Source organism: Lepidochelys kempii, chromosome 1 (assembly GCF_965140265.1).
Source record: "Lepidochelys kempii isolate rLepKem1 chromosome 1, rLepKem1.hap2, whole genome shotgun sequence".
In the NCBI taxonomy this organism is placed as follows: domain Eukaryota; kingdom Metazoa; phylum Chordata; order Testudines; family Cheloniidae; genus Lepidochelys; species Lepidochelys kempii.
This window is the reverse complement of record NC_133256.1, coordinates 105,977,797-106,003,886: the sequence shown is the minus strand read 5'-3', so window position 1 is coordinate 106,003,886 and position 26,090 is coordinate 105,977,797. Positions and strand designations below refer to the sequence as shown.

The 26,090-nt window shown below is 40.7% G+C and overlaps 1 protein-coding gene across 7 annotated transcripts in view; it reads right to left on the bottom strand.

Moving 5' to 3' along the window:
• The window catches only part of MYO16 (myosin XVI), a 607,668-nt gene that overhangs the window by 480,098 nt on the left and 101,480 nt on the right, over positions 1-26,090 (bottom strand). The window contains exon 1 of one of the 7 annotated variants that reach the window (XM_073349529.1): positions 17,154-17,434. The exons of 5 other annotated variants lie outside the window; for them this stretch is intronic. In XM_073349529.1, the coding sequence (XP_073205630.1) occupies positions 17,154-17,181 (28 nt within the window). In that variant the 5' untranslated portion in view covers positions 17,182-17,434. Of the gene's footprint in view, positions 1-17,153; positions 17,435-26,090 lie in introns of those variants that run through there. One more of the 7 variants, XM_073349554.1, reaches the window with a different exon arrangement.

The following is a 26,090-nucleotide window of genomic DNA, read 5'->3' as shown; positions in this document are numbered from 1 at the left end:
TCGTGTCCCTCCACGCGGTGACCTTCTTCCCACCCACACTCACAGTTTCCCTCCGCTCCAAGGGTATCTGGGAGGTATCTGGGCCTGCGGACCTCTGGTGTGATCCCGGTGCAATGAACTGTAATCTGTTGGGGTTCTTGGGGCAGTTGGCCTTTACATGCCCCAGCTCGTTACATTTAAAACATCATCCAGCTGACGGGTCACTGGGGCGAGGTGGGTTGCTGGAGAACGGGGTGGTGGGACGATAAAGTGCCTGGAGGGTTCTTTGGGAGGTAGGTGGAGCTTTGGGCGGCCCTCGGTAATAGGGTGTGGTCTGGGGTTGTCCCTTCTGATCTCCGCTCCAACTGCGACCAGTTTTCTTCTTCTCGGCCACCTCCACCCATCTGGCTCCAATCTCTCCTGCCTCGATTACAGTTTTGGGTTTCCCATCTAGGATGTATCTTTCTATTTCCTCAGGAACACCCTCTAAGAATTGTTCCATTTGGATTAGGAAGGGCGAATTTACTGGAGATTCAACACTTGCTCCTGATATCCAGGCATCCCAATGTTTCACAATGTGGTAGGCATGTCGGGTAAATGACATGTCTGGTTTCCACCTTAGGGCTCTGAACCTCCGACAAGAATGCTCGGGTGTTATCCCCATTCTGACTCTCGCCTTGGATTTAAACAGTTCATGCTTGTTCATATGTTCTTTAGGCATTTCAGCTGCCACCTCAGCTCAGGGTCCAATGAGCTGTGGCCTCAGCTCTACCATGTATTGGTCTGTGGAGATGCTATACCCAAAGCAGGCCCTTTCGAAGTTTTCTAAGAAGGCCTCAGTATCATCACCTGCCTTGTAGGTGGGGAACTTTCTGGGATGGGAAGTGGTACCTGGAGAAGGATTGCTAAGGTTTGTTGGTATATTTTGCTGAGTCTTTACCTTCTCCATCTCCAGTGCATGCTTCCTCTCTTTTTCCTTCTCCTCCTTCACATGCTTCCTTGGCTCCATTTCCCTCCTGTGGGCAGCCTCCTGTACCTCCTTCTCCAACCCCATGAGTTCTGTTTTTCATGTTCCTTTTGTTTTTCCTCAGCCTGAAATCTGGCTAATTCCAGCTTTTGTTGAGCCGTGGATTTTGTCATCCTAACCTCTCTGTTTTTAACTAACTTTACACCCGAGGTTTAGAAATAAAATAAACAAAACTTGGCTTTAAAATATTGCTTGCTGGAATAGGATACCTATTTTCTGATAGTGATTGTCAGCCTACAGAAAAAGACAATTCCCTTTGTCTCTGCTCTGGCCCCAAATCAAAGCAAAAAACCTCCAACTGCTTGGAAACCTGCTTACCAGCAGCCTAAAGGAAAAAAAAGTCCTTTTCAAACCGGTGCTCCTTGTAAAAAAATTAAAATCCTAAAAAAAAAAAAACCCAACTCTTGCCACTTTTGTCTCCAGGCAAATGGGTAGAACACGCCCCCCACCCCGGTTTACTTTTAGGGAAAAAAAAAAAACTGTGGGTTGGAAGACTCTGAATTTCCCTGCAGGAGTTAAGTACCCTGCCTCCAGGCAAAGAAAACCTGCAATTCACAAAGATAATCCCCTTTTGTCTCTGCTTGGCCAGAAAGCAGAGAAAAAACTAGCTGCTTTCCAGCAGCCCCAAAGGGGAAAAAAAGAATTTCCTTTTTAAAATCTGTATTTATAGTTCAAAAAGTCTCAAATTGATCTCAAAATGATTTCAGGTTAATCCCACCACTCTGCCACCATGTCAAGGTTCCTCCCCCACTCTGAACTCTAGGGTACAGATGTGGGGACCTGCATGAAAACCTCCTAAGCTTACTTTCACCAGCTTAGGTTAAAACTTCCCCAAGGTACAAATTAATTTTATCCTTTGTCCCTGGATCTCCACTCACCACCAAACTCTAACTGGGTTTACTGGGAAACGTAGTTTGGACACGTCTTTCCCCCCAAAATCCTCCCAACCCTTGCACCCCACTTCCTGGGAAAGGTTTGGTAAAAATCCTCACCAATTTGCATAGGTGACCACAGACCCAAACCCTTGGATCTGAGAACAATGAAAAAGCATTCAGTTTTCATACAAGAAAACTTTTAACAGAAGTAAAGAAATCCCTTCTGTAAAATCAGGATGGTAGATACCTTACAGGGTAATTAGATTCAAAACATAGAGAATCCCTCTAGGCAAAACCTTAAGTTACAAAAAAGACACACAGACAGGAACAGTCATTCTATTCAGCACAGTTCTTTTCTCAGCCATTTAAAGAAATCATAATCTAACACATACCTAGCTAGATTACTTACTAAAGTTCTAAGACTCCATTCCTGGTCTATCCCCGGCAAAAGCAGCATACAGACAGACACAGACCCTTTGTTTCTCTCCCAGCTTTTGAAAGTATCTCGTTTCCTCATTGGTCATTTTGGTCAGGTGCCAGTGAGGTTACCTTTAGCTTCTTAACCCTTTACAGGTGAGAGGATTTTTCCTCTGGCCAAGAGGGATTTTAAAGGGGTTTACCCTTCCCTTTATATTTATGACAGCTCTATTCTCTCATTTATGAGCTATGTCACGTAACCCACTGGAACATATGGATCTTGTGTGTCTTAGGTAAGAATCATTTACTGTCTACTAGCCAATCCAACAAAAACAGTGCAATGATATACTCATGCACTGCCCTTAAATGCAATGAACTATGGATTTCAAATATGTGCAAAGGATTCTCTATGGGAATGAGTGTATACACATGTACATATATATTTTAAAATATATATGTATGTGCAGATATACACACATACAATATGGAAACAGGAGGAGGTCTAAATTCAAATAGTTTGTTTCACATGCTGCCTTTCCTAAATTAGGAAGCCCTATTACAGTGGGCAGCGCTCAGAGCTGCATGAATGCATGGGAAAGGAATGGGCACAATCTGCTCATGCTGATGCTTCTTGATCTGATGACTGGAAAGCTGCTATCTCCACATGTTCTCTGCTGCTGTAGTCCTTGCACAGTCTCTTAGATGATGACACAAGAGCACACTCTGGATTCTCAGAATAAGCATAATCAATCTCAAGTGCTCTGTCCCCCCAAATACAAAAACCCCTACAAAAGGGAAACAAGCCCCATGGATTGTTTGATGGCATTGGAGTTTCTAATAGAAAGCTATTCCATAGTTGCCCAGTGACAGCAAAAAGAGGTACTAGACCATTGGTCTCTCACCCTACACCTAACCTGCGTAACTGGGCTTTGTGTAAGAGACAAAGCTGGATGGAATTCAGCACACAGTCCACCGGCACCCTCAAGATTATAATGTAGCCCCCTCTGTCAGTGCTCTTCCAGACTATAACTTCTGCCCTTCTGGTCCCATATGCAGGGGGTGTTGGGCGATTGGATTGGTTAAATTAGGGATCCTATAGTACCCCAAGCACATCTCCAACAGCCCAAATCTAATTAGTCTATTTGGGACAAGGACAGAAGCCTCTTAAGGTATCTCTACACTGGCACTGTAAACCCAGCTAATGGACCTGGGAATCACAGCCATGCTAACGTGTCCATACTTCACTACACAGACCTTTTGACTCAGGTCTGCAGCTTGACCTTCATCCACACTGCAAAACGATAGGGCTTGTACCCAGTCACAGCAGGACTCAGGGTCTAACCTATCTCTCAGCAGGCTCCTAGGACTTGGATCCTGAGGAATTCCTGACCCAAGTCAGAATGTTGTGTATGTGGATGGAAGGGAGGCTTGGGTTCAAACCTTACCAGGTGTAGGGTACAGAATAGATATAGCCCTATACAACAAGCAAAAGCAGTGAGGGCCGCACCACCAGTGTCCCTGCCCCTCTCCCCCATCAGTGAGATTAAAGTGGTGTAGTGTACTGTACTGCAGGTCAATAAATTTCACCCAGAGAAGAGGGAATTTTAGGAGTAATTATCGGCTAAACTACATGAAGGGAGTTTAATGGGCATTAATCTAATTCCCATTGGACAGGTATCTGAATGACAAAAAAACACCAACATCCCTTCTTGCCAGATTTATATCCATATTTACAGTGCTCAGATACCAGTGGTAAACATGGTATATCAATAGACAATACAGTGACCAGATGTCCTGATATTAGGTGCTTTGTCTGATATAGGCAACCTATTACTTCCCCCCATCCCGATTTTTCACATTTGCTATCTGGTCACCCAGACAAATCAGCAGGCAGAGAAAAACCAGTAAAGAAGAAAAACCTAGCTGCTCTCAAAAGGAAAAGATGTTTGTGCCTAAAAGAGATACAGAATTTTTAAAAGAACAGTTCATTCATAATTAAACATTAACGCCGTCTGAGTGTTCAAGGTATAACGACTTCAAGTTATTTGATCAGAAAACAATGGTCAGGTGAACTGCATTAACCTTGGCAGTTTAATTTTTCTCCTCACATTTTTTCAAATGTTGGTTTAAAAAAATGGTTAGAATAAAAAACGTGAGCAGACTGAGGTAGATTTTCATCTTTTACAGCTTTCTTCAGTTACTCTTGGGCAAGTGCACCCTGTCACAAGAGTAAACTGGATTCTAGGAGGTAAGTAGTGGACATTACATGCATAATTTGTTAGATTAGCACATCAACATTTGCTGTGACTTTCAAAGCCTCTGCTGAAACATGGTTTTGGAAGCTCTGGCTGGATTTTAATGTTTTAAATACCTCTAAAAATAATTAGATCATCAGCAAATAAAAATTAAGAAGCTTGAAGCCTGAAGTTCCAGTGGAAGCACAGAGGGTCTGGGCTTGCAGTAAGAAATCTTAAAGGATAAGAAAGAAGGGGGAAAGTGACTGCTAGGAAGTTTCTACTTTTAACCTACACAGTTATCAGCTAGATCTCTGGTCTTTTTTGTTGTTGTTGTTGTTATGTTGGTCACACTGGGAAAACTATGACGTTTCAACTAAACTGAATATACGGAATGTTTTCTAGCATTCAGTAAATAGAAAAGACTTAACACATTCATTTGTAATGCACACTGTCAGATGCAGAAAAACAGATCCCTCACGCACTGCAGAAATATTCCCAGGCATTTCAGAATGTTACATATGAATGGTTTGTAACAGAGGCTGAAGACAGTCAGAACTCACATATGTAATCAGGCTAAAACACTGAGATAGGTGGCTGCCATGGGTGAGTTTGTAACTTTGAAGGATGAATTAATATGCATGGTGATGGGAACCAGAAATATTGTTGCTGGGCTAAGATGCTGAGTGAACCCACACTAAACTAAGGAAATTGAAAAAGTTGAATCAAGAAGGGAAAATGCTGCCCAGCAAGAAGCAGAAACAGTACCTGTTTCCCAGCAAAGAAACAATGGAGCAAACAAAAACACACAGGAGAGATCAAAATCAGCACAGAAGCATTTCATCATAGAGCTTCTCAGATGCCACTATTAAGACAGCAAGCATGGTAGGGATCAAGAGAAGTGTCCAGGACACGGAAAGAGCTGCAGAAAATATAAGGAGGAGGAAAAAAGAAACATTTTTTACAGAAGCCTGCAAGCAGCAAAATAAGGCACATATGGTTGAAGACAAAGAAGATTTTCAGTATCACGCATCACATAAGAGCAGAAAAAACCAAAAGGAAAACTGTGGTTCCGAATTCTGAACATGAAGACTGGCAAGCACCCAGGAAAGAAAACCCTATGCCAAATGGATTATGGTTCTATATGCAATCTAATCTTTTAGAGAGATTATTGCAAAGTAAGACGAGTATCAATAAAAAAGCCTAGTTAACAGTACAGCCGACATAGACAAAAATTCTATGACAGTTCTAATATACAAGCCTGATGCACAGAATGGATAAGACAGAGTCTGTTAGGGACAAAATCACTTTAGAGGAAAAAAGATACTAGAGATTCCCATGACATAGTGCTTGGGGAGTGCTACAGCCCACTGGGATATTTGGATATGGATAGAGACCTCTTTAATGTTTTAAATTAAATAAATACTAATGGGAATTCTGTGATTATGGGATACTTTAATTTCCCGGATTATAGGACAAGTGTTACTAATAATAGTAGGGCCCAGATTTTCCTGAATGTGATAGCTGACAAATTGCTTCACCAAATAGTTGCTGATCCAACAAGAGATGATGCCATTTTAGATTTGGTATCGATGAGTAGTTTTCACGAGTGAGGATCTCATAGGAGAACTGGTTGTATAGGACAACCTTGGTTTGAGTGATCATGAGCTAATTCAGTTTAAATTAAATGGAAGGATAAACAAAAATAGATCTGCAATTAGGGTCCTTGATTTCAAAAGAGCTAACTTTAAAAAAGTAAGAATTAGTTAGGGGTGTGGACTGGACCAAAGAACTCCATGGTCTGAATGAGGAGGCGGCCTGGAATAACTTTAAGTCAAAGTTGCAGAAGCTATCTGAAGCTTTTTCATTAGTGTATGAACACAGGGAAGCAGGACTGTGCTTAGCCTGTCTCTAATGAGGGGGTCACCCTCAGCTAAAAGGACCTCGTTAAGACAGGGGCTCGAATACCTGTGAAAAGTAAGTGGGGCCCTGTGAAAGTAAGTGGGGTTGGGACAGGTGTCCTAGCCAGGAGGTGTGGACCCTCCCACAAGGGTCCTCCCTGGACTGGTTTAACCTATTCCCACACACACATACACACACACTGTTCAAAGAAAGAGCTAAATAGGCTTCATTAGGAGCCTCTTTGTTATTTTAAATGCTCAATCTGAGCTGAAATCAGTTGTGGTAGGACTGTTTTTCTTGCCCTGCCTGCTAAAAGCTGAAAATTACTAAGAGACTAATGTGCAGAGGTCACAACAGAAAGGCAAGTGGCAGCAGAAAGTGACTGACAGTCAGCTGGCAGCAAGAGACCAGCAGGGCAGCTGGCGGAGAGGGCCAGAGCAGAGGCCCTCAGAGAAGTGCGGTGATCAGCCAGCAGATGGCTAGCAGAGACGGGTGGCAAGCGAGTGCCTGAGCAGCGGAGTGAGTAAGGTGCTTCTTTACTGCCCACCCCAGTAAGGCATTTGGCACAGTTCCACATGGGAAATTATCAGTTCAATTGGAGGAGATGGGGATTAATATGAGAATTGAAAGATGGATAAGGAACCAATTAAAGGGGAGACTACAATGGGTCATACTGAAAGGTGAACTGTCAGGCTGGAGGGAGGCTATTAGTGGAGATCCTCAGGGATTGTTTTTAGGACCAATCTTATTTAACTTTTTATTACTGACCTTGGCACACAAAGTGAGAATATGTCAATAAAATATGCGGATGACAAAAAATTGGCAGGTATTGCCAATACTGAGGAGGACCGGAATATCATACAAGAAGATCTGGATTACTTTGTAAACAGGAGTAGTAAAAATGGGATGAAATTTAATAGTGCAAAGTGTAAGGTTATACATTTAGGAAGCAATAACAAGAATTTTTGCTATAAGTTTGGGATTTATCAGTTGGGAGTGACAGAGGAGGAGAAAGACTGAGGTGTACTGGTTATCACAGGATGATTATGGCCTTAGACTCATACACTTTAAGGTCAGAAGGGACAACTGTGATCACTGAGGCCTTGTCTACACTACAGGGGTAAGTCGACCTAAATTATTCAACTCCAGCTATGTGCATATGAGTCTAAGGCCATGTCTACTCTTTCTAGGGATTGACACTGGTGTGATTGATGCAGCGGGGGTCAATTTAACAGGTCTAGTGAAGAAGACCCACAAAATTGACTGCAGAGCACTCTCTGGTCAACTCCTGTACTCCACTGGAACAAGAAGAGTAAGGTAAGTCAACGGGAGAGCATCTCCCGTCAATGCAGCGCAGTGTAGACACCACAATAAGTCAACCTAAGCTATGTTGACTCCAGCTACGTTATTTAGGTCGACTTACCTTACCTTGTGTAGTGTACACAAGGCCTAAGACTTATCTTTGATATAGTGTTCAGTTCTAGGCAGCAGTACTAAACTGGAGGCAGTTCAAAGAGAACAGCACAAAGGGTTATACAGCCTGCGGGACTGATTTAAGAAGAAAAGATTAAAAGTATTAAATATGTATAGTTTCAGTAAGTATTAGCTAAGGAGGATCAAGATAACAGACACCAATTTGAAGGGTGCAAACAGCAAAGAGGGAGAGAAGTCATTTACCATAATGAAAATTAGTAGAGTTAGGAGTAATGGGTACAATTTAATGAAGCAAAATTTTAAGATGAGTCAAGAAAAAACTCCATAGAGTGAGATTTCTTAGCCTGTTGAATGATCTCTCATGGTAAGGGGTGAAAGCCCTTTTCCTTGGCACATTTAAAAACAGATTGGATAAAAATATTAATAAAGATACACTAGGAAATGATGGGCTGGTGGGTTAAAGGGCAAGATGACTTCCTAGTTTTCAGTCTCTAGATTCTCTGAACCTGGTTCTCATCTGCTGTGGCCCTTTAATGCCATCATACAGCAGATGGAGGCGGACCCCGGGGAATACCCCTGGCATAAGGGAATTCTCCACTTGGCACTCAGTAGGAAGAAGAGCTCTACTCTCTCCTCAATACCAGCTCGCATTGTAGGGGTACATACTAGGTGTAAAGATCAGGGGATGTGTGGGGTTTGGCTGGAGTGCAAAGTGCTCTGGCTATTCTCAGCTGCCCCTTGGATTTTTATGAATGATTGTAAGTTACAGTAACCTTTAAGCTGCTCTAACTTAAATCATGAGGGTAGGCAGGCTTCCAGATACCCTGATAATAGAGGATACAAAAATGGCTTAAAACCACCTCCTCAATCCTCCTTCTCAAACTTCGTTTGTGCCAGTGGGCATATGATTCTCTAGCATGACAGGATATGACCCTCTTTACAATGGACACAGATGATCTCCATATGACAGTTCATAATGATATGAAACAATACACAAGGTATTCAGGGACATAACAACAACAGACATGAACTATCACGGGGAATCCAACAATAAACCCTATGTTTGTGTATTGTGCCATCCTGTCCACATTTCCTGCCAGTTCCATTCCTGTAAAACAGCAAGAGATTAAAACTGACAAATTCCCAGCTCACTGAATCACCTTATGGAGCAGGAATTTTGTCAAATTTAGACCCATGCTACCATGCAAGAATGGATGTGCCACCATGCAGACAGCATGGATGTGATGGCCAAACTTGCATATGTACATCTGCAAATCACAACAGACCAAACAGTCTGTCTTTTCCACTGTCATGCCAAACAGCTGGAATTTTAATACCGTAACAAAAATGCCCATCCAAATATTACAAGAAAATCTGTTACGGTGTTAAAATAAATACACACACACACACACACACACACAGAGAGAGAGAGAGGAAGCTATCTACTTTGACAGTGTTCTTTTATAGGTATGTGTGTAATCATAAAACAATCAGAGTGGCCATTTATTTTGTTTCTGACCAAACTAAACCTGCCTCGTTCAGTATCGACACAAATGCTATTTTCTTTGGAATCAAACTAGATAATCCTTTTCACGGTATGAGTTGTTTTACATATCTGAAGTCATACCACAGAACTTGTTTTTTATACTATTGTTTACTTTCTAAATGTATAGCTAATTCTCCTCTGGTTTTAAGGTAGATCTGCTGTGTAATGGCAGGTCCCAATTACAGATTTCAGTTGACAGATTTGGGAAAAACAGTATTGATCAGTGCCTCAGCTTAGGTATGCAAAAAATAAAACCTGAAACTTGATTTAACATTGTAATAAAAATGGGTTATGTTTGTACCATTTCACATTCAGAAACATGGAGATATGCTATGCCATTTTCTGTTCTTGCAGTAATCTTTGCCTCAAAAATGTGATATCAGAATCTTAATGATTCATGCATGCTGTAAGAAAGTATGTTACTTTGACCTTTACAATTGTCTTTCACTTTATCTTCTGGATAGTCATATCTCTTTGCTGTCTACAGAATCACTACCCTGCAAGGAAGACATAAGTAGCCTGAATACCAAAAAAATATGAGGTTTATGGGGTTTTAAGCATATTAAAAGTACATGTGTCAAGGTTCCTTCCCCACTCTGAACTCTAGGGTACAGATGTGGGGACCTGCATGAAAACCCCCCTAAGCTTATTTTTACCAGCTTAGGTTAAAACTTCCCCAAGGTACAAACTATTTTACCTTTTGCCCCTGGACTTTATAGCTGCCACCACCAAGCGTCTAACAAATATAAAACAGGGAAAAAGCCTGCTTGGAAATGTCTTTCCCCTAAAATCCTCCCAAACCCGACACCCCCTTTCCTGGGGAAGGTTTGATAAAAATCCTCACCAATTTGCATAGGTGAACATGGACCCAAACCCTTGCATCTTAAGAACAATGAAAAAGCAATCAGGTTCTTAAAAGAAGAATTTTAATTGAAGAAAAAGTAAAAGAATCACCTCTGTAAAATCAGGATGGTAAATACCTTACAGGGTAATTAGATTCAAAACACAGAGAATCCCTCTAGGCAAAACCTTAAGTTACAAAAAGGCACAAAAACAGGAATATACATTCCCTTCAGCACAACCTATTTTATCAGACATTTAAACAAAACAGAATCTAACGCATATCTAACTAGATTGCTTATTAGCCCTTTACAGGAATTCTGACCTGTATTCCTGCTCTGGTCCCAGCAAAAGCAACACACAGTCAGAGAGAACTCCTTGTTTCACCCCCCCCTCCAGTTTTGAAAGTATCTTGTCTCCTCATTGGTCATTTTGGTCAGGTGCCAACAAGGTTGTCTTTAGCTTCTTAACACTTTACAGGTGAAAGGATTTTTTTCTCTGGCCAGGAGGGATTTAAGGGTGGTTAGCCTTCCCTTTATATTTATGACAACATGGTATAATCTTTCACAAAAAATGCTGATGTCTCATGCACATTTTAGATTTTACAATGGGAATACAAAATGACAATGATAGAATATAAATCTATTCTGGGCATGACTGTGGTTTGCATGACAAATGTTACACATAGAACCTATTCTTATTTCAATATGGATTTTGAAATCCTGTGATTTTCAAATGTCCAACTAGTGGAAATTGCTTCTCTTACTGTTTATTTCATGCTGTACTTAGCCTAGTAAAAATGTAATAAATATCTTCTCTTTTAAATCTGCAAATGCTTTTCTAAGCAATGAATTGCAATTGCAGGCAAAAAGTGTTATACATACACTCATAATCTCTCTCTCTCTCTCTCTCTCTCTCACACACACACACACACTTTCACCGATGTGTGCCTAATTCATATTTATTCATCTCAATAAGCATTCTGATTTTCAAAAGCACTGAGCACCCGACAGCTCCCATGGAAGTCCATGGAAGCTGCTGGGTGGTCCACACTTCTATAAAACTTTTCATCTGAAGATTTGCAGAAGTGCAAGTATCATAATGGCAGTATTGCCAACCCAAAGCATTAAAAAATCCTGAGTTAGCTAGCACCTCTTCAAAGTATTAAATTTGAGATTCTTTTTATTTCTGATGTAGAGAAAAGCTAGAAAATATGATTCCAATCATGAAGGCTAGAAATTTCCTTTCTGAAAAAGAGGGAAAGCTGAGATTCTCTCATAGTCATATAAATCTAAGAGCTGGAGAAATCACCCAACATTGTGAGAGTCATGATAAAATTGTGAGAATGGGCAACACTGCAATTAATTTCCCTTGTATATCTCCTCCTAGCAGGGTTGCAGAAGTGCTGGGGTTAGAGGAAGAAAGCAGTTAGTGGGTGTAGTGCTGCCTGTAGCCAGCGCTAGGGGAGAGAGGAACTTTTGTGTTCGACTTTGTTGAATTTAAAACAACGTGGTCTTGCTTCATTCAATCAGATACCCACAATACTACCATAATGCTAGTACTGACTAAAGCTTTCCCCTCTTTTAAACCACTGTTTTCACTTCTTATAAACTTACATTTCTTTAGCTGTCAAGGTGGGATGAGAAGTCCTTTGTGTTGCATTGTTATCTCTTTTCAATGTTTTTCATTTACTGAATGCCCAGAGCATTAAGCTTGACACCCAGAGGTTTTTTTTTATAACTATGAAACAGACAGTATTTCCTCAGCCTTCCTACCCTCACCATAATTGGTGGTCAAACTGAACAAATAATTTGCAATTAATAGCTCATTCCAATATTGTGAAGATGAAGATTCAAACATTGTGAGTCAGATCCCACAAAATCATGATTGTTTTTAAACAAGAACTTTGGGGTTCATTTTATTGATCATCTGGTTTCTGATCCTTTAGAGTGTGCTCAGTTCATATCTTCAAACCTGCATCCATAAGGTCTAGAAATTTGCCTTATTTTTAAATAGAAGCTGAGTCTTCTCTTTCTTTTCCAGTGCCTTTACAAGAGTGTATGTGTACACACAAAGACACACATACACACACACACACACGGTGGCAGCCTACACACAGCGAATATGTCTCAATTTTCTTATTGGACCACCCCTGGAGAGGAATCCCCTGCCACCTCTCCTAATCTCAGCAGCAGCTGACAGTTTCTCTCAGTCCTGCTAACCATCTCATTTCAGTAATACTCGTAACCTTATCCCAAAGGTCCCTCTGTCACAAGCATGTCCAAGGCAAAGTAAGTTTTCCCTACAGCCATACTGTATACATGACTTAGCTCTTTTACTGTGGAAATAAACTGTGGCACTAGAGTTAGCTGACATGATAATGATATTGTAAGCTACAGTGAAGAGAGGTCTAGTGGGTAAAGCCCTAGTCTAATAGCCAGGAGACCTCACTTCTATTCACAGATCTGCCATTGACCAACTGTATGACTTTGGACAAGTCATTTTATTTCCTTGTCCTCTGTTTCCCCATCTGTGGTGTGTAAACTGTAGAACATGTCATTTTTGCGGCACTTCAGATATAATGGAATAAATGAATGAAATATTGGCTCTGGCTCAACCCTAGAAAGAGAGAAATCACATTAGTAGGAACAGGAAAAAAAAGCGCTGAAGAATTTGCCAATTATTTAACTTCACGGTGATCAAGGGCATTAGACCACAATGTCAGCACAGTGTGAAGCCTTTGGTCATCACTGCTCCTGGACACACAGATTGGTGGTTAGGAATTCCTTCCATTTTAGACTAACCAGGAAACCACACTCTTCCTTTTCAAATCAATCTATCAAGAGTCACACTTTGTACTTACTCAAATTAAGAGCTTACAACTCGCTCTACTGAATGGAACCAGCACAAAAAAGGCTGAAGTTGTTGCAGCATGTAGCAGCACATTTCCTAAGCAACAACAGCTGACAGGAACATCTCACACCTGTGCTTCACAAACTGCACTGGCCCCCCATTCACTATAGAACCGAATTTGAAGTACTGATTTTAATCCACAAAGAATTTTTTGGATTGGGGACTGACTATTTCAGAGACCATCTCACCTTCCACAGCTTTCCCACATGGCTTTTTCTGTTGACATAGCTACTGCTTCTCATGGAGGCAGGAGTTATTAAGCCAACAGGAGAGCTCTCTCCCATTGGCTTAGAGCAGCTTCACTAGAAACACTCCAACTGCGTCACTGTAAATGATGTAGTGTAGACATAACTTGTCACACTTAACTTTTTAACACATAAAAATATACAACTAAGGTTCCTAGCAGTGGAGACAAAGCTAATACTTATTTTATCTGAGAAGGGAAACACCAAATTATGAAATATTAATTTTTTTACATATTAAAGGCAAAATCTCTTGTAACGTCAATTACTGTGATTACTTTTCTCCAGCTGAAGCTTCTTTCCACCTTTTTAGATAGTAGGTGGGAATTGGGGACTAGATGTCACAGGCAGTTACTGCACTACCTTTGCACCTTTGGAAAGCTGGGTTCAAATCCTGACTTGTCACCAGTAAAAATGAATAGGAACTCTTCCTAGTTCCTGACATAGTTCCTGTAGGCTGTGTGATTTGGCCTGAATGAAAGTCTCTCTCTCTTGCACACGCATACTTAAGTGAGATAAATTATTAAAACAGAGATGTTGCAGCAAGGGTGTGACTAGGTTCTGATATTCATATCTGCTGGTCATAATTTTTGCATATATTGATTTGAGCCAGACCCTTAGCTGGTGTAAATCAACTTAGCTCCACTGACTTAATTGGTATTTAGGAAACAAAGTTCAATGTATATTATGAGATTTGTGTTAGAGCTACGATATCTGAGAGAGTGTAGAAGCAAGGTGCTGCATAATTTGCAAAATTACATTAATTTTACAGTTGTAGGTCATACTATTCAGCATGAGAGAAGAATGGCACCCAGCAGAAAGCAGATGACATGTAGTATTTCCCCTCTAACACTGTTCTCTCTGCCAGGGATGGAATGTGACTCACAATAGCAAATAGCCAAGCAGAAAACGATATAGCAACTGTCAGCAGGAACAACGACAGCTCTAAGCAGCAAAGGTATTTGGTTACAAAATCATAAGGCCAATAGTAGTGGTAGCATGAGCTGTTCAAGCAGGCAGAAAGGAATAATGGGTTTGGGACTTAGAGTGTAGTTTTTTGTGTTTTTTGTTTTTCATTTTGCTTTTGTTGGTACTTGTGTTAATTTTATTTAAAGTACTGGTTATGTGCTCCCTACCCTATGGAAGTGGGGGCTCACGATAGTTTAGCTTAAAACAGCATGATGGCAGACAGCAATTAGGCACCAGTAACTGCAGTGGCAGGCATCAGCATTGGCAGCCCTGGGCACAATCTGGGCAGAATGCAGAGACAAAGTGGTGGAGTGAATGGCCATGTAGTGTGTGTTTGGATGAAATCATGGATTACATCTCATTTTCACAGTCTCCCAATGACAACAGTGCATTTAATTAATGTAGGAATAGCCAGTAAAATACACTAATGCTACTGTGTCTGTCCAGTAAGAACAGAACAGCATTTGCCCTCCTACTCTCTTCCTTTCACCTCTCAGTCTGCAGTGGCTCTTGACATTTAGTTCAGAAATATAAATTACAAAAAAATGCCAAAGCCAAACAAACAGCACGAGCAGTTGCTAATATGTTGGCTTATCTGTATCCATAATTTTCATTTTGTAAAACATTTCCCCTTTTCCCGATCCCTACAGAAACTCAGAATGAGCTCTGTACAAACATGTTCTGTCTAGTTCTCTCTCACACACAGAAGCCAGCAGCACGATGGATAAAACACATAAGTCACAGAGGACAAAGTCAGACTCTAACCACTGATTGGTTAGGATGCTTTCCCAGAACCTGAGAATGATTGCATTGTCAGTACTGCCACCGTGTCCTCTCCTCTCTTCTACCCTAAACCCATACCTATGCTCTGATCCCAATTGTCTCCTAGCCAAAAATACCCAAACCAAAAGAAAAAATAAACCCAGCAATACAATTTGGGATATTAGGTTGCAGAGTGAAGAGTCATTATATTTGTCTCCTCCTCCCCAGTTGCAGACAGAGGTGAAGGTGCATTTCTAAAGCTATGTGGAGAAGCTAATGTAATAAAAGGCATTATCACTGCTCCAGGCAGCACCCATCACTTTCAAAAGTCAAACATTGAGGAGGAAAATTAAAAACATTTTATGTGGTAAAATACGGATTTACTAAGAGAGAGTTTATTAATGCAGCAAGGCATTCAAAATAATAGAAAATAAACCGTACTGTTATACATTCCCCACCACCCACCCCATATTTTCTAGTCCTTCATTGCTGTCTCCCTTGTCAGTACACCTAAGCTTCCAAGAATCCATCATTTGCCTACTCACCTCTATAAACCCCTATTGTTTTCTTTGAATTCTATTGATCACAGAATCTAGAAGTCTACTTTCAGAACTCTTCTATAGCTATATAGTCCATAAATTTCATTATAGGTTATAATTTCATTACAGATTAAATCCACAGCTATACTATTAGTAAAGAAATATCACAGTGAATAAAGGCAAATCAACAATATAGTTCTGACATCTTATAAATGTTTTGTTTTGCTGCAAAAGTCTCATTATTAAGCCCCCATGTCAAAATCCACAAACTGATTATTAGAAATCTTTATTAGAGTTATACAGAAAGAGTAAGTGATCTGTGCTCATGTGTATGGGCAGGGAATTTAAGTTTGTAAGTCTCATTAGTAACAGGGGGCCTTATACATAAATGCCACTGAATCTACATGAGAGGAGACCTGAATATTTAATTTCTCCTTGAGTTATAAAAGATAGTTTCAAGGTACCTTAATTCCATGCCAAGAACACTGAAGAATAACATTCTTCATTTCTTAACAATAATACACTATTTTAAAAATAGTTCCAGGAATGGCCTTCAGTGCACTTGTGTCAACAAAGACTATAATCCAGCAAGAAAACCTCTTTCAGCAATGTCCCATTTGTCATTACAAGACAGTGACATTAATACTAGAAGAAGTCTGAAGTTTTCAAAGTCCTTCAGTGGAAAATATCCAGAGCCAGCAAAGCAATTATGGTTGTTTGGAATAAAATGTAAAATGATAATTTCTTAGTCTGCTGTGACACCTATTATTTCCATTCACACATCGGATTTTTTTTTTAAGAAATTAATTAGCTCAGAAAATACTATCAAACCTGCAACTATGAAAAAAGCACACCCTTGTTAAAGATACCAAAAAGAGATGATAAGATATTGCTCTGCACTGAACCAATACACTTAGATCCTAAACAGACTCTTTTAGACCTGCAGCATGCATGATTCAAGGGTACAAGTTTATTTTTTGAGTCTGTCCCACAGAATGGCTGCATTTTGCAGATTGCAATACTAGTGGGGGGGACATAGAGGATTGATATATAGTAGATGATGTGTTTTAATTATGGCTTTATTTTCATTTTTATTAATCCTGTTGGGTACCAGAGACAGGGCTGTCCTTGAAGGTACCCATGACACAGACCTATGTCTGAGATGTTTCCTGTCTTTGGGTGTTTTAAACAATGACTGTTTAAATATATAAATAAAAGAAGTTTGGAAAGCTAATAATATGGGCTCTAGAATCAGAGCTGAGTCACACAGTGAAGTTCTCAGTACACAAGAGAAAGAAGAAATATTATATACTGCCTGCATATATTCACATGCAACTTAACTCCCTTCCATGACTATCAAACTGGCATCATGCAGTATCTGCCCCGATACTTTTTGCATAAGCAGTAAATACAGACACCTCACAAAACAAAACAGAGACAATTATAAAATCAAAATAAGCATTTTGTTACTTACAGCACTTGATAAAATGGTAATGAGACATTCTTTCATCTCAGATTGTAGTCTTCCTACAGGTTTCAGTATTCTCTTCTGCTACAACTGTCATGCCTACGGAATACATTATTTAGAGCCTTTCCTCAGGTATCCAGTTTACCTCAGAATACGTTATTTAATGTAGCTTCTGTTCCAAGATCTTGCAGAGGCTTCTAAGTCATTCTCACCCAGCTGCTGGAGTTAAGATAAACCTCGGTGTGTCTTGAACCATGACTATTGCACGTGCTATTGTAACACACTTGATTGACACTGCTCCTAATCCCACATCCCCAGGAATAGTAAGATTTAATTGGCGTGCACTTGCAGCCACATTCTTCCAGCACTGAGGTGTGCTGCTGCACTGCGGCTCTCACAGTCCTGTCAGTTAATGGCTTTTCAATAGCTTTCAAATGGCAGCTTGATGAAACTAAGCTTGATGAGTGAGCTCGAGTGAAGTAGCAGCACAAGGGATCTTAAACCTTATTTATTCATGTTGTCTGTGAGTCAAATGTGACCAGATTCTTAGCTGGTGTTCAAATGGGATTGTTTTTAGTTGCCACCAGTTGCTGTGTGAATAGGAAATTGATACAGGTTACCAAAAATAACCTTTTAGCAACACAGATCATTTTGTCAGTTTGTTCTAAGGTGAAAATGAGGACGTAGCTCACAGCCACCTCCAGACTCTCCAGTTTCTCTGTGGGCTTGTTTTAAACTAAAAATGTTTTTGTTTGTATTCTGTAACCTGCACTTATTTTGCCACTTCTTTGAAGACTGTAGTGAATTGCATCAGTATTTATAGTTGGACTATTTCTGACTGAACTGGAAGTCAGAAGAAAGGAACTGTAAGGTTTACCAATTGAACTCATAACAAATGTATGTTTTTCTAATCATATTTTAACCATTACAATTCTAATTATAAGAAAAATGTCTAAGAAAATATAATCAGCTATAAATATACAATAAACTGTGTTAAGTGCAAATTAATGTCGATATATTTAGTTATCTGACCTCTGAATAACATGTTGACGCATACTGATGTATTACTCTGCATGTTCCGGGTTGTTTAAGGGCATACAAAAGGCAGACCTGCATTGTATTTTAAATGAACACTCAGACTCCATCACTGTTTTCACAAGCAAAACATGGACATCTGGCTACTGCCACTTGGCGAATACTATAGCAGCAGAACCTATACTAAAATGTCAACTAGTTGAATAGCAATTTTAAGAAAATTATGCTTGGAAAATATCACGGTACTTGAAGATGAGGAAAATGGTTTTGCTTCCTCTGTGCAACTCACCATTATTATTATTTCACTGAGCAAGCATCTTGCAAAGTCAATCTAATTGGCTAGCCACAAATAGAATTACTGTTTGTCTGAAATATTGTTACATGGTCTTATGCACATATGCCATTTTTAACAGATAAGTAGAGTACGGAGCAGGTCCACTTAATCAGTAATGATTACTAATTCAGATTTTATTAGCTGTCCTGTAAAGTTCTAACAAGGTGGACTGATATATCTTCAGACATCCAGTGATCAATTAGCAAGCCCCTTAGGTGAAAACTCAGTTCCTGACTAATGGCTAACTATTGCACCTCAGCTTTGAGGTGTGATCAGCATAACAATTGCTTTCCATGAATTACCGTTATTTCTTTTATTCCAAAATATGTTTCTTTAAAATAAAATAAAAATAATAACAGGGATAACAAAAGGAAATACCAATAAGTCCAATAAAAAAAAACAAAGAAATTGCATTACCATGCAATCTTTCCTCCTAAAACTCAACTGTAGACCAAAAGAATCAAATTAATTCATTCTTCAGTATCTCTCTCACTCTCAATCAGTACCTGGACATTTTTGGTCCATATCTGTTTATAAAATAAATATCTATCTTATCTAAGAGTCAATGTTAGTCATAGTCCATGAGCAAATGGCAACAAATCTGACAAGAGATCCCTTTCAGCAATGATTTTGGTGGTGACATTCCTGATAGGTTCAACCATGGTATTATTGTCAAGTAGAAAGATTGTCTCTTCTAATAGCATCATGCCTCTGCCAATCGACACTGACTAAAAGCAGTAAGATTCTGTGTAAACCCTTCAGCAAGATGGATGGGAGCAGTGCCAAAAAAAGGCCTTTGTCTTGAGACATAGAAGAATTACAGCTGTGAAAACACATCAGATTATGGCTTGGCCCAAATGTGGCAAAAATATTAGTTGGATCTTGTACATTTGTGAATCCAACATGTTTCCATAAATATTATATTTGCCAAGCCAGAAAAATAGGAAGGGCAACTTGCTATTATCTGCTAAGGATAGACAGTGTACTTGGTGCTGTAATAAAAAAAGGAGGTACAGTCTCTGCCTAAAACAGAATACAACGTACAGGGCAGATTCTGAACTCAGTCACACTGCAAACAACTGAATGACTCCAAATTTACATCAAAGTAACTGGAAGCAGAATCTTGCCTTTTACAGAGAGACACAACATGCACTAGCCTCCACTAATGATATTTCCATTTTAGATCATACATATGTTTTGCTTTTAGTGTATTAGGTGCTTACTGAATGGTTATCACTAGCTTTATGAATTATAAGGGTTATAGGGTTATAAGGAAGAATTTAAATTGAGAGGTTGATTGCCTTCCACATTGCTGGTGAGGAGGAGTTTTGGCATAAATGTGAGGGCAGTCTGGAAGACAGCACAAAAATGAGAGTGAAAGAATCATAGAATCGTAGGACTGGAAGGGACCTTGAGAGGTCATCTAGTCCAGTTCCCTGCACTCCTGGCAGGACCAAGAAAGAAGGATCCCAAAGGAGTGGTTAGGTGAGAGTCATAGATTCATAGATACTAAGGTCAGAAGGAACCATTATGATCATCTAGTCTGACCTGCACAATGCAGGCCACAGAATTTTACCCACCCACTCCTGCAAAAAACCTCTCACCTATGTCTGAGCTATTGAAGTCCTCAAATCGTGGTTTAAAGACTTCAAGGAGCAGAGAATCCTCCAGCATGTGACCCGTTCCCCATGCTACAATGGCATAGTGAAGGCAATGAGGTGGAAACTGGGGATAAATGAGAACAGAGATGTAGAATTTTGTAGAGATGTGAAGAGCCTTGAGGATGAGAAGTGGAAGCTAAAATTGAGATAGAAGGTCAATGGAACCCAGGGCAGACATTTTTAAAAGGGCAGTGACATGGTCTATCTGGAGAGTATGAAACATGACTTTAGCTATAGCACTTTGGATAGCTAGGAGAGTAAAGCTGCTTGGGAATTTTTCAACAAAATATCTGCAGTCAGAAAATGCTGATTCTTCAAAACCAAACATTTTCACAGAAGCATGTCATTTCTGATAGAACTTTCATCGCAAAGGTTTCTCAGGTCCAGGATGGAATTTCTGGATTTGTCTGGGATGTGGCAGACCCAGTTTCAAGTCCTTGCTCTGAATTAGGCAGAGCAAAGAATCATAGAATCATAGAATATCAGGATTGGAAGGGACCTCAGGAGGTCATCTAGTCCAACCCCCTTCTCAAAGCAGGTCCAATCCCCAATTAAATCATCCCAGCCAGGGCTTTGTCAAGCCTGACCTTAAAAACCTCTAAGGAAGGAGATTCTACCACCTCCCTAGGTAACGCATTCCAGTGTTTCACCACCCTCCTAGTGAAAAAGTTTTTCCTAATATCCAATCTAAACCTCCCCCACTGCAACTTGAGACCATTACTCCTTGTCCTGTCCTCTTCTACCACTGAGAATAGTCTAGAACCATCCTCTCTGGAACCACCTCTCAGGTAGTTGAAAGCAGCTATCAAATCCCCTCTCATTCTTCTCTTCTGCAGACTAAACAATCCCAGTTCCCTCAGCCTCTCCTCATAACTCATGTGTTCCAGACCCCTAATCATTTTTGTTGCCCTTCGCTGGACTCTCTCCAATTTATCCACATCCTTCTTGTAGTGTGGGGCCCAAAACTGGACACAGTACTCCAGATGAGACCTCACCAATGTCGAATAGAGGGGGACGATCACGTCCCTCGATCTGCTCGCTATGCCCCTACTTATACATCCCAAAATGCCATTGGCCTTCTTGGCAACAAGGGCACACTGCTGACTCATATCCAGCTTCTCGTCCTCTGTCACCCCTAGGTCCTTTTCCGCAGAACTGTTGCCTAGCCATTCGGTCCCTAGTCTATAGCTGTGCATTGGGTTCTTCCGTCCTAAGTGCAGGACCCTGCACTTATCCTTATTGAACCTCATCAGATTTCTTTTGGCCCAATCCTCCAGTTTGTCTAGGTCCCTCTGTATCCTATCCCTGCCCTCCAGCGTATCTACCACTCCTCCCAGTTTAGTATCATCCGCAAATTTGCTGAGAGTGCAATCCACACCATCCTCCAGATCATTTATGAAGATATTGAACAAACCCGGCCGCAGGACCGACCCCTGGGGCAATCCACTTGACACCGGCTGCCAACTAGACATGGAGCCATTGAACACTACTCGTTGAGCCCGACAATCTAGCCAACTTTCTACCCACCTTATAGTGCATTCATCCAGCCCATACTTCTTTAACTTGCTGACAAGAATACTGTGGGAGACCGTGTCAAAAGCTTTGCTAAAGTCAAGAAACAATACATCCACTGCTTTCCCTTCATCCGCAGAACCAGTAATCTCATCATAAAAGGCGATTAGATTAGTCAAGCATGACCTTCCCTTGGTGAATCCATGCTGACTGTTCCTGATCACTTTCCTCTCATGTAAGTGCTTCAGGATTGATTCTTTGAGGACCTGCTCCATGATTTTTCCAGGGACTGAGGTGAGGCTGACTGGCCTGTAGTTCCCAGGATTCTCCTTCTTTCCTTTTTTAAAGATTGGCACTACATTAGCCTTTTTCCAGTCATCCGGGACTTCCCCCGTTCGCCATGAGTTTTCAAAGATAATGGCCAATGGCTCTGCAATCACAGCCGCCAATTCCTTTAGCACTCTCGGATGCAACTTGTCCGGCCCCATGGACTTGTGCACGTCCCGCTTTTCTAAATAGTCCCTAACCACCTCTTTCTCCACAGAGGGCTGGCCGTCTATTCCCCATGTTGTGATGCCCAGCGCAGCAGTCTGGGAGCTGACCTTGTTCGTGAAGTCAGAGGCAAAAAAAGCATTGAGTACATTAGCTTTTTCCACATCCTCTGTCACTAGGTTGCCTCCCTCATTCATTAAGGGGCCCACACTTTCCTTGGCTTTCTTCTTATTGCTAACATACCTGAAGAAACCCTTCTTGTTACTCTTAACATCTCTCGCTAGCTGCAGCTCCAGGTGCGATTTGGCCCTCCTGATTTCATTCCTACATGCCCGAGCAATATTTTTATACTCTTCCCTGGTCATATGTCCAACCTTCCACTTCTTGTAAGCTTCTTTTTTACGTTTAAGATCCGCTAGGATTTCACCGTTAAGCCAAGCTGGTTGCCTGCCATATTTACTATTCTTTCGACACATCGGGATGGTTTGTCCCTGTAACCTCAACTCAAAAATCAAAAAATTTCTAGAAAAGAAAAACTCAAATGTTTTTCTTTTCTAGACTGAAGTTGCAAAGATATGCCTTTGGGTCTTTTACATCCTAGGCAAGTGCCCTCACTACTGAGCTATAGCCTATTATGGGGCTTCTCTCTCTTTGAGATATTCCAAAAAGTCTTGTTCTGATGAAAAATGAAAACAAATTTTAAAGCCTCCAAAATTTTCTCAAAACAGAATTCTTTTTTTCCCGTTAGCCCTATTGGAGAGGGGCAGGGTGAAGCAACTGGAGAGAGGAAGTTACAGTACTCATGGTAGAAAATGACCCAGGCATAAACAAGGATTTAAAATGTTAAAACAAAGGGGAAGAATTAGGATTTTTGAGATGTAGTGAAGAAAGAACCAATGGGATTTTTGCAGGCAGTTGAAACTTGGCAAATTTCAGGTGATAATTCTAATGAGTTTGCAAAACTATTCATTTAGTCAACAAAGAAAGTAGTGTATTGGTCATCTTGGATGTTTTTCTTTTCTCATATTGAGTGTTTTTTCTTTTCTAGACTGAAGTTAGGCAGTGAAAAAGGGAATTCTGGATACAGGGAGAAAAACATGAACAACAGTTAGAGCTCTACCATGTGAATAACCACAGCAAACATGGATCAAACCTAAATGCACCAGCACAGTGCAGTTTCTGAATATTCAAGGATATTGACACAGTGTGTCTAAACCCAGACCTTGATCCAGCAAAGTCCTAAAGAACATGTTGATTTCAACAGGACTAGACACATGCATAAAGCTGAGCATGTGCTTAAGTGCTTTACTGGACTGGGACCATATACTGAACTGAAATCAAACCTGATTTCAAGTGTCTTGGAAGTTCAAATGTGCTGTTTTGAACAGTTTCATGAAAATCATAGAAGATTAGGGATGGAAGAGACCTCAGGAGGTCATCTAGTCCAACCCCCTGCTCAATGCAGCACCAACCCCAGCTAAATCATCCAAGCCAGGGCTTTGTCAAGACGGGCCTTAAAAACCTCTAAGGATGGAGATTCCACCACCTCCCTAGGTAACCCATTCTAGTGCTTCACCACCCTCCTAGTGAAATAGTGTTTCCTAATATCCAATCTAGACTTCCCCCAGAGTAGCTTGAGCCTATTGCTCCTTGTTCTGTAATCTGCCACCACTGAGAACAGCCTAGTTCCATCCTCTTTGGAACCACCCTTCAGGTATTTGAAGGCTGCTATCAAATCCCCCATCACTCTTCTTTTCTGAAGACTGAGTAAGCCCAGTTCCCTCAGTCTCTCCTCATAAGTCATGTGCCCCAGCCCCCTAATCATTTTTGTTGCCCTCCGCTGGACTCTCTCCAATTTGTCCACATCCTTTCTGTAGTGGGGGACCCAAAACTGAACACAATACTCCAGATGTGGCCTCACCAGTGCCAAATAGAGGGGAATAATCACTTCCCTCGATCTGCTGGCAATGCTCCTACTAATGCAGCCCAATATGCTATTAGCCTTCTTGGCAACAAAGGGCACACTGTTGACTCATATCCAGCGTCTCGTCCAATGTAATCCCCAGGTCCTTTTCTGCAGAACTGCCGCTTAGCCCGTCGGTCCCCAGCCTGTAGCAGTGCATGGGATTCTTCCTTCCTAAGTTCAGGACTCTGCACTTGTCCTTGTTGAACCTCATCAGATTGCTTTTGGCCCAATACTCCAATTTGTCTAGGTCACTCTGGACCCTACCCTCCATCATATTTACCTCTCCCCCAAGATCAATGTCATCTGCGAACTTGCTGAGGGTGCAAACCATCCCATCATCCAGATAATTAATGAAGATGTTGAACAAAACCAGCCCCGGGACAGATCCCTGGAGCACTCTGTTTGATACCGGCTGCCAACTAGACATCGAGCTGTTGATCACTACCCATTCAGCCCGACAATCTAGCCAGCTTTCTATTGACTTTATAGTCCATTCATCCAATCCATACTTTTTTTAACTTGCTGGCAAGAATACTGTGGGAGACTGTGTCAAAACTTTGCTGAAATCAAGGTATATCACCTCCACTGTTTTCCCCATGTCCACAGAGCCAGTTATCTCATCATAGAAGGCAATCAGGTTGGTCAGGCATGATTTGCCCTTGGTGAATCCATGCTGACTGTTCCTGATCACTTTCCTCTCTTCCAAGTGCTTCAAAACGGATTCCTTGAGGACCTGCTCCATGATTTTTCCAGGGACTGAGGTGAGGCTAACCAATCTGTAGTTCTCCAGATTTTCCTTCTTCCCTTTTTTAAAGATGGGCACTATATTTGCCTTTTTCCAGTCATCTGGGACCTCCCCCAATCGCCATGAGTTTTCAAAGATAATGTCTTGTAACGATGAAAAACTACCTCAAATGTAGAAAACTAGATTCATGTTAAAAAGCTATTCACTGTGTTTAACCTTCCTGAAAAAAAGATTGCTTAGTTGAGAGCAAATTTCATGTCATGTGCAGATTTATAAGGTTTGATAATGGCACTGGAGATTTTTTAAAAATCTTTTATCTTTATCTTTTAAATGTGTCATGACTGGGCATAACTAGCACAGACATTTGACTTATGATATAAACTCTTTTACAGAAAAATCAGATGTTGCATCAGATTTGCACAATTCTTATCTCCTCCCTTTCATTTGAGGAGTTGCAGGGTCACAGCTTCCTTGTCTTATAAAAAAATACTTTTGAAATATTTCATACAATACTGTAGTAAACAAAAACATTGTCCAAAATGATGTTTTGTTACCTTTTGTTGTGCTAAAATATCGATATAGTGTACTGTATAAATATTTTGTTATTCTTTTAGTGTTTTCTGGTGTCACAAACAATTGACCTTACAGTACTCTTAACATTAGAGTATTTTATACACTGCATATGTATATATAGATACATGCAGACCTATTTGAAAGCAGTTTGAATAATGAGAAAACACCATAGCTGCTGTTTTAGAAACATGACAAAAGTTCACTGTTTGCACCATTTCCAATCAGCACAACAAAGCTTGATATTTTCCTTCACATGTTACAATTGCATTGCATTACTTATTTGTATAAGGCTGCATTGCTTCACCTGGCAACAAAATGAAAATTGCTTATGTGTTTTGACAAATGACATGAGGCAATCAGTCCTTTGCCACACTATCTATCCATTGATGACCACACCACAGATAATCTTTAACAGGACTAAGCTCCCCAGTGAAGAACTGTTCTGTGGATGAGCCACACCACCTATAGACGCTTGCCAGGAATCACAAATCTTGGGAGAGAGGCCAGTCCTTGCCTACAGACAGCCCCCCAACCTGAAGCAAATACTCACCAGCAACCACATACCACACAAAAGAACCACTAACCCAGGAACCTATCCTTGCAACAAAGCCCGTTGCCAACTGTG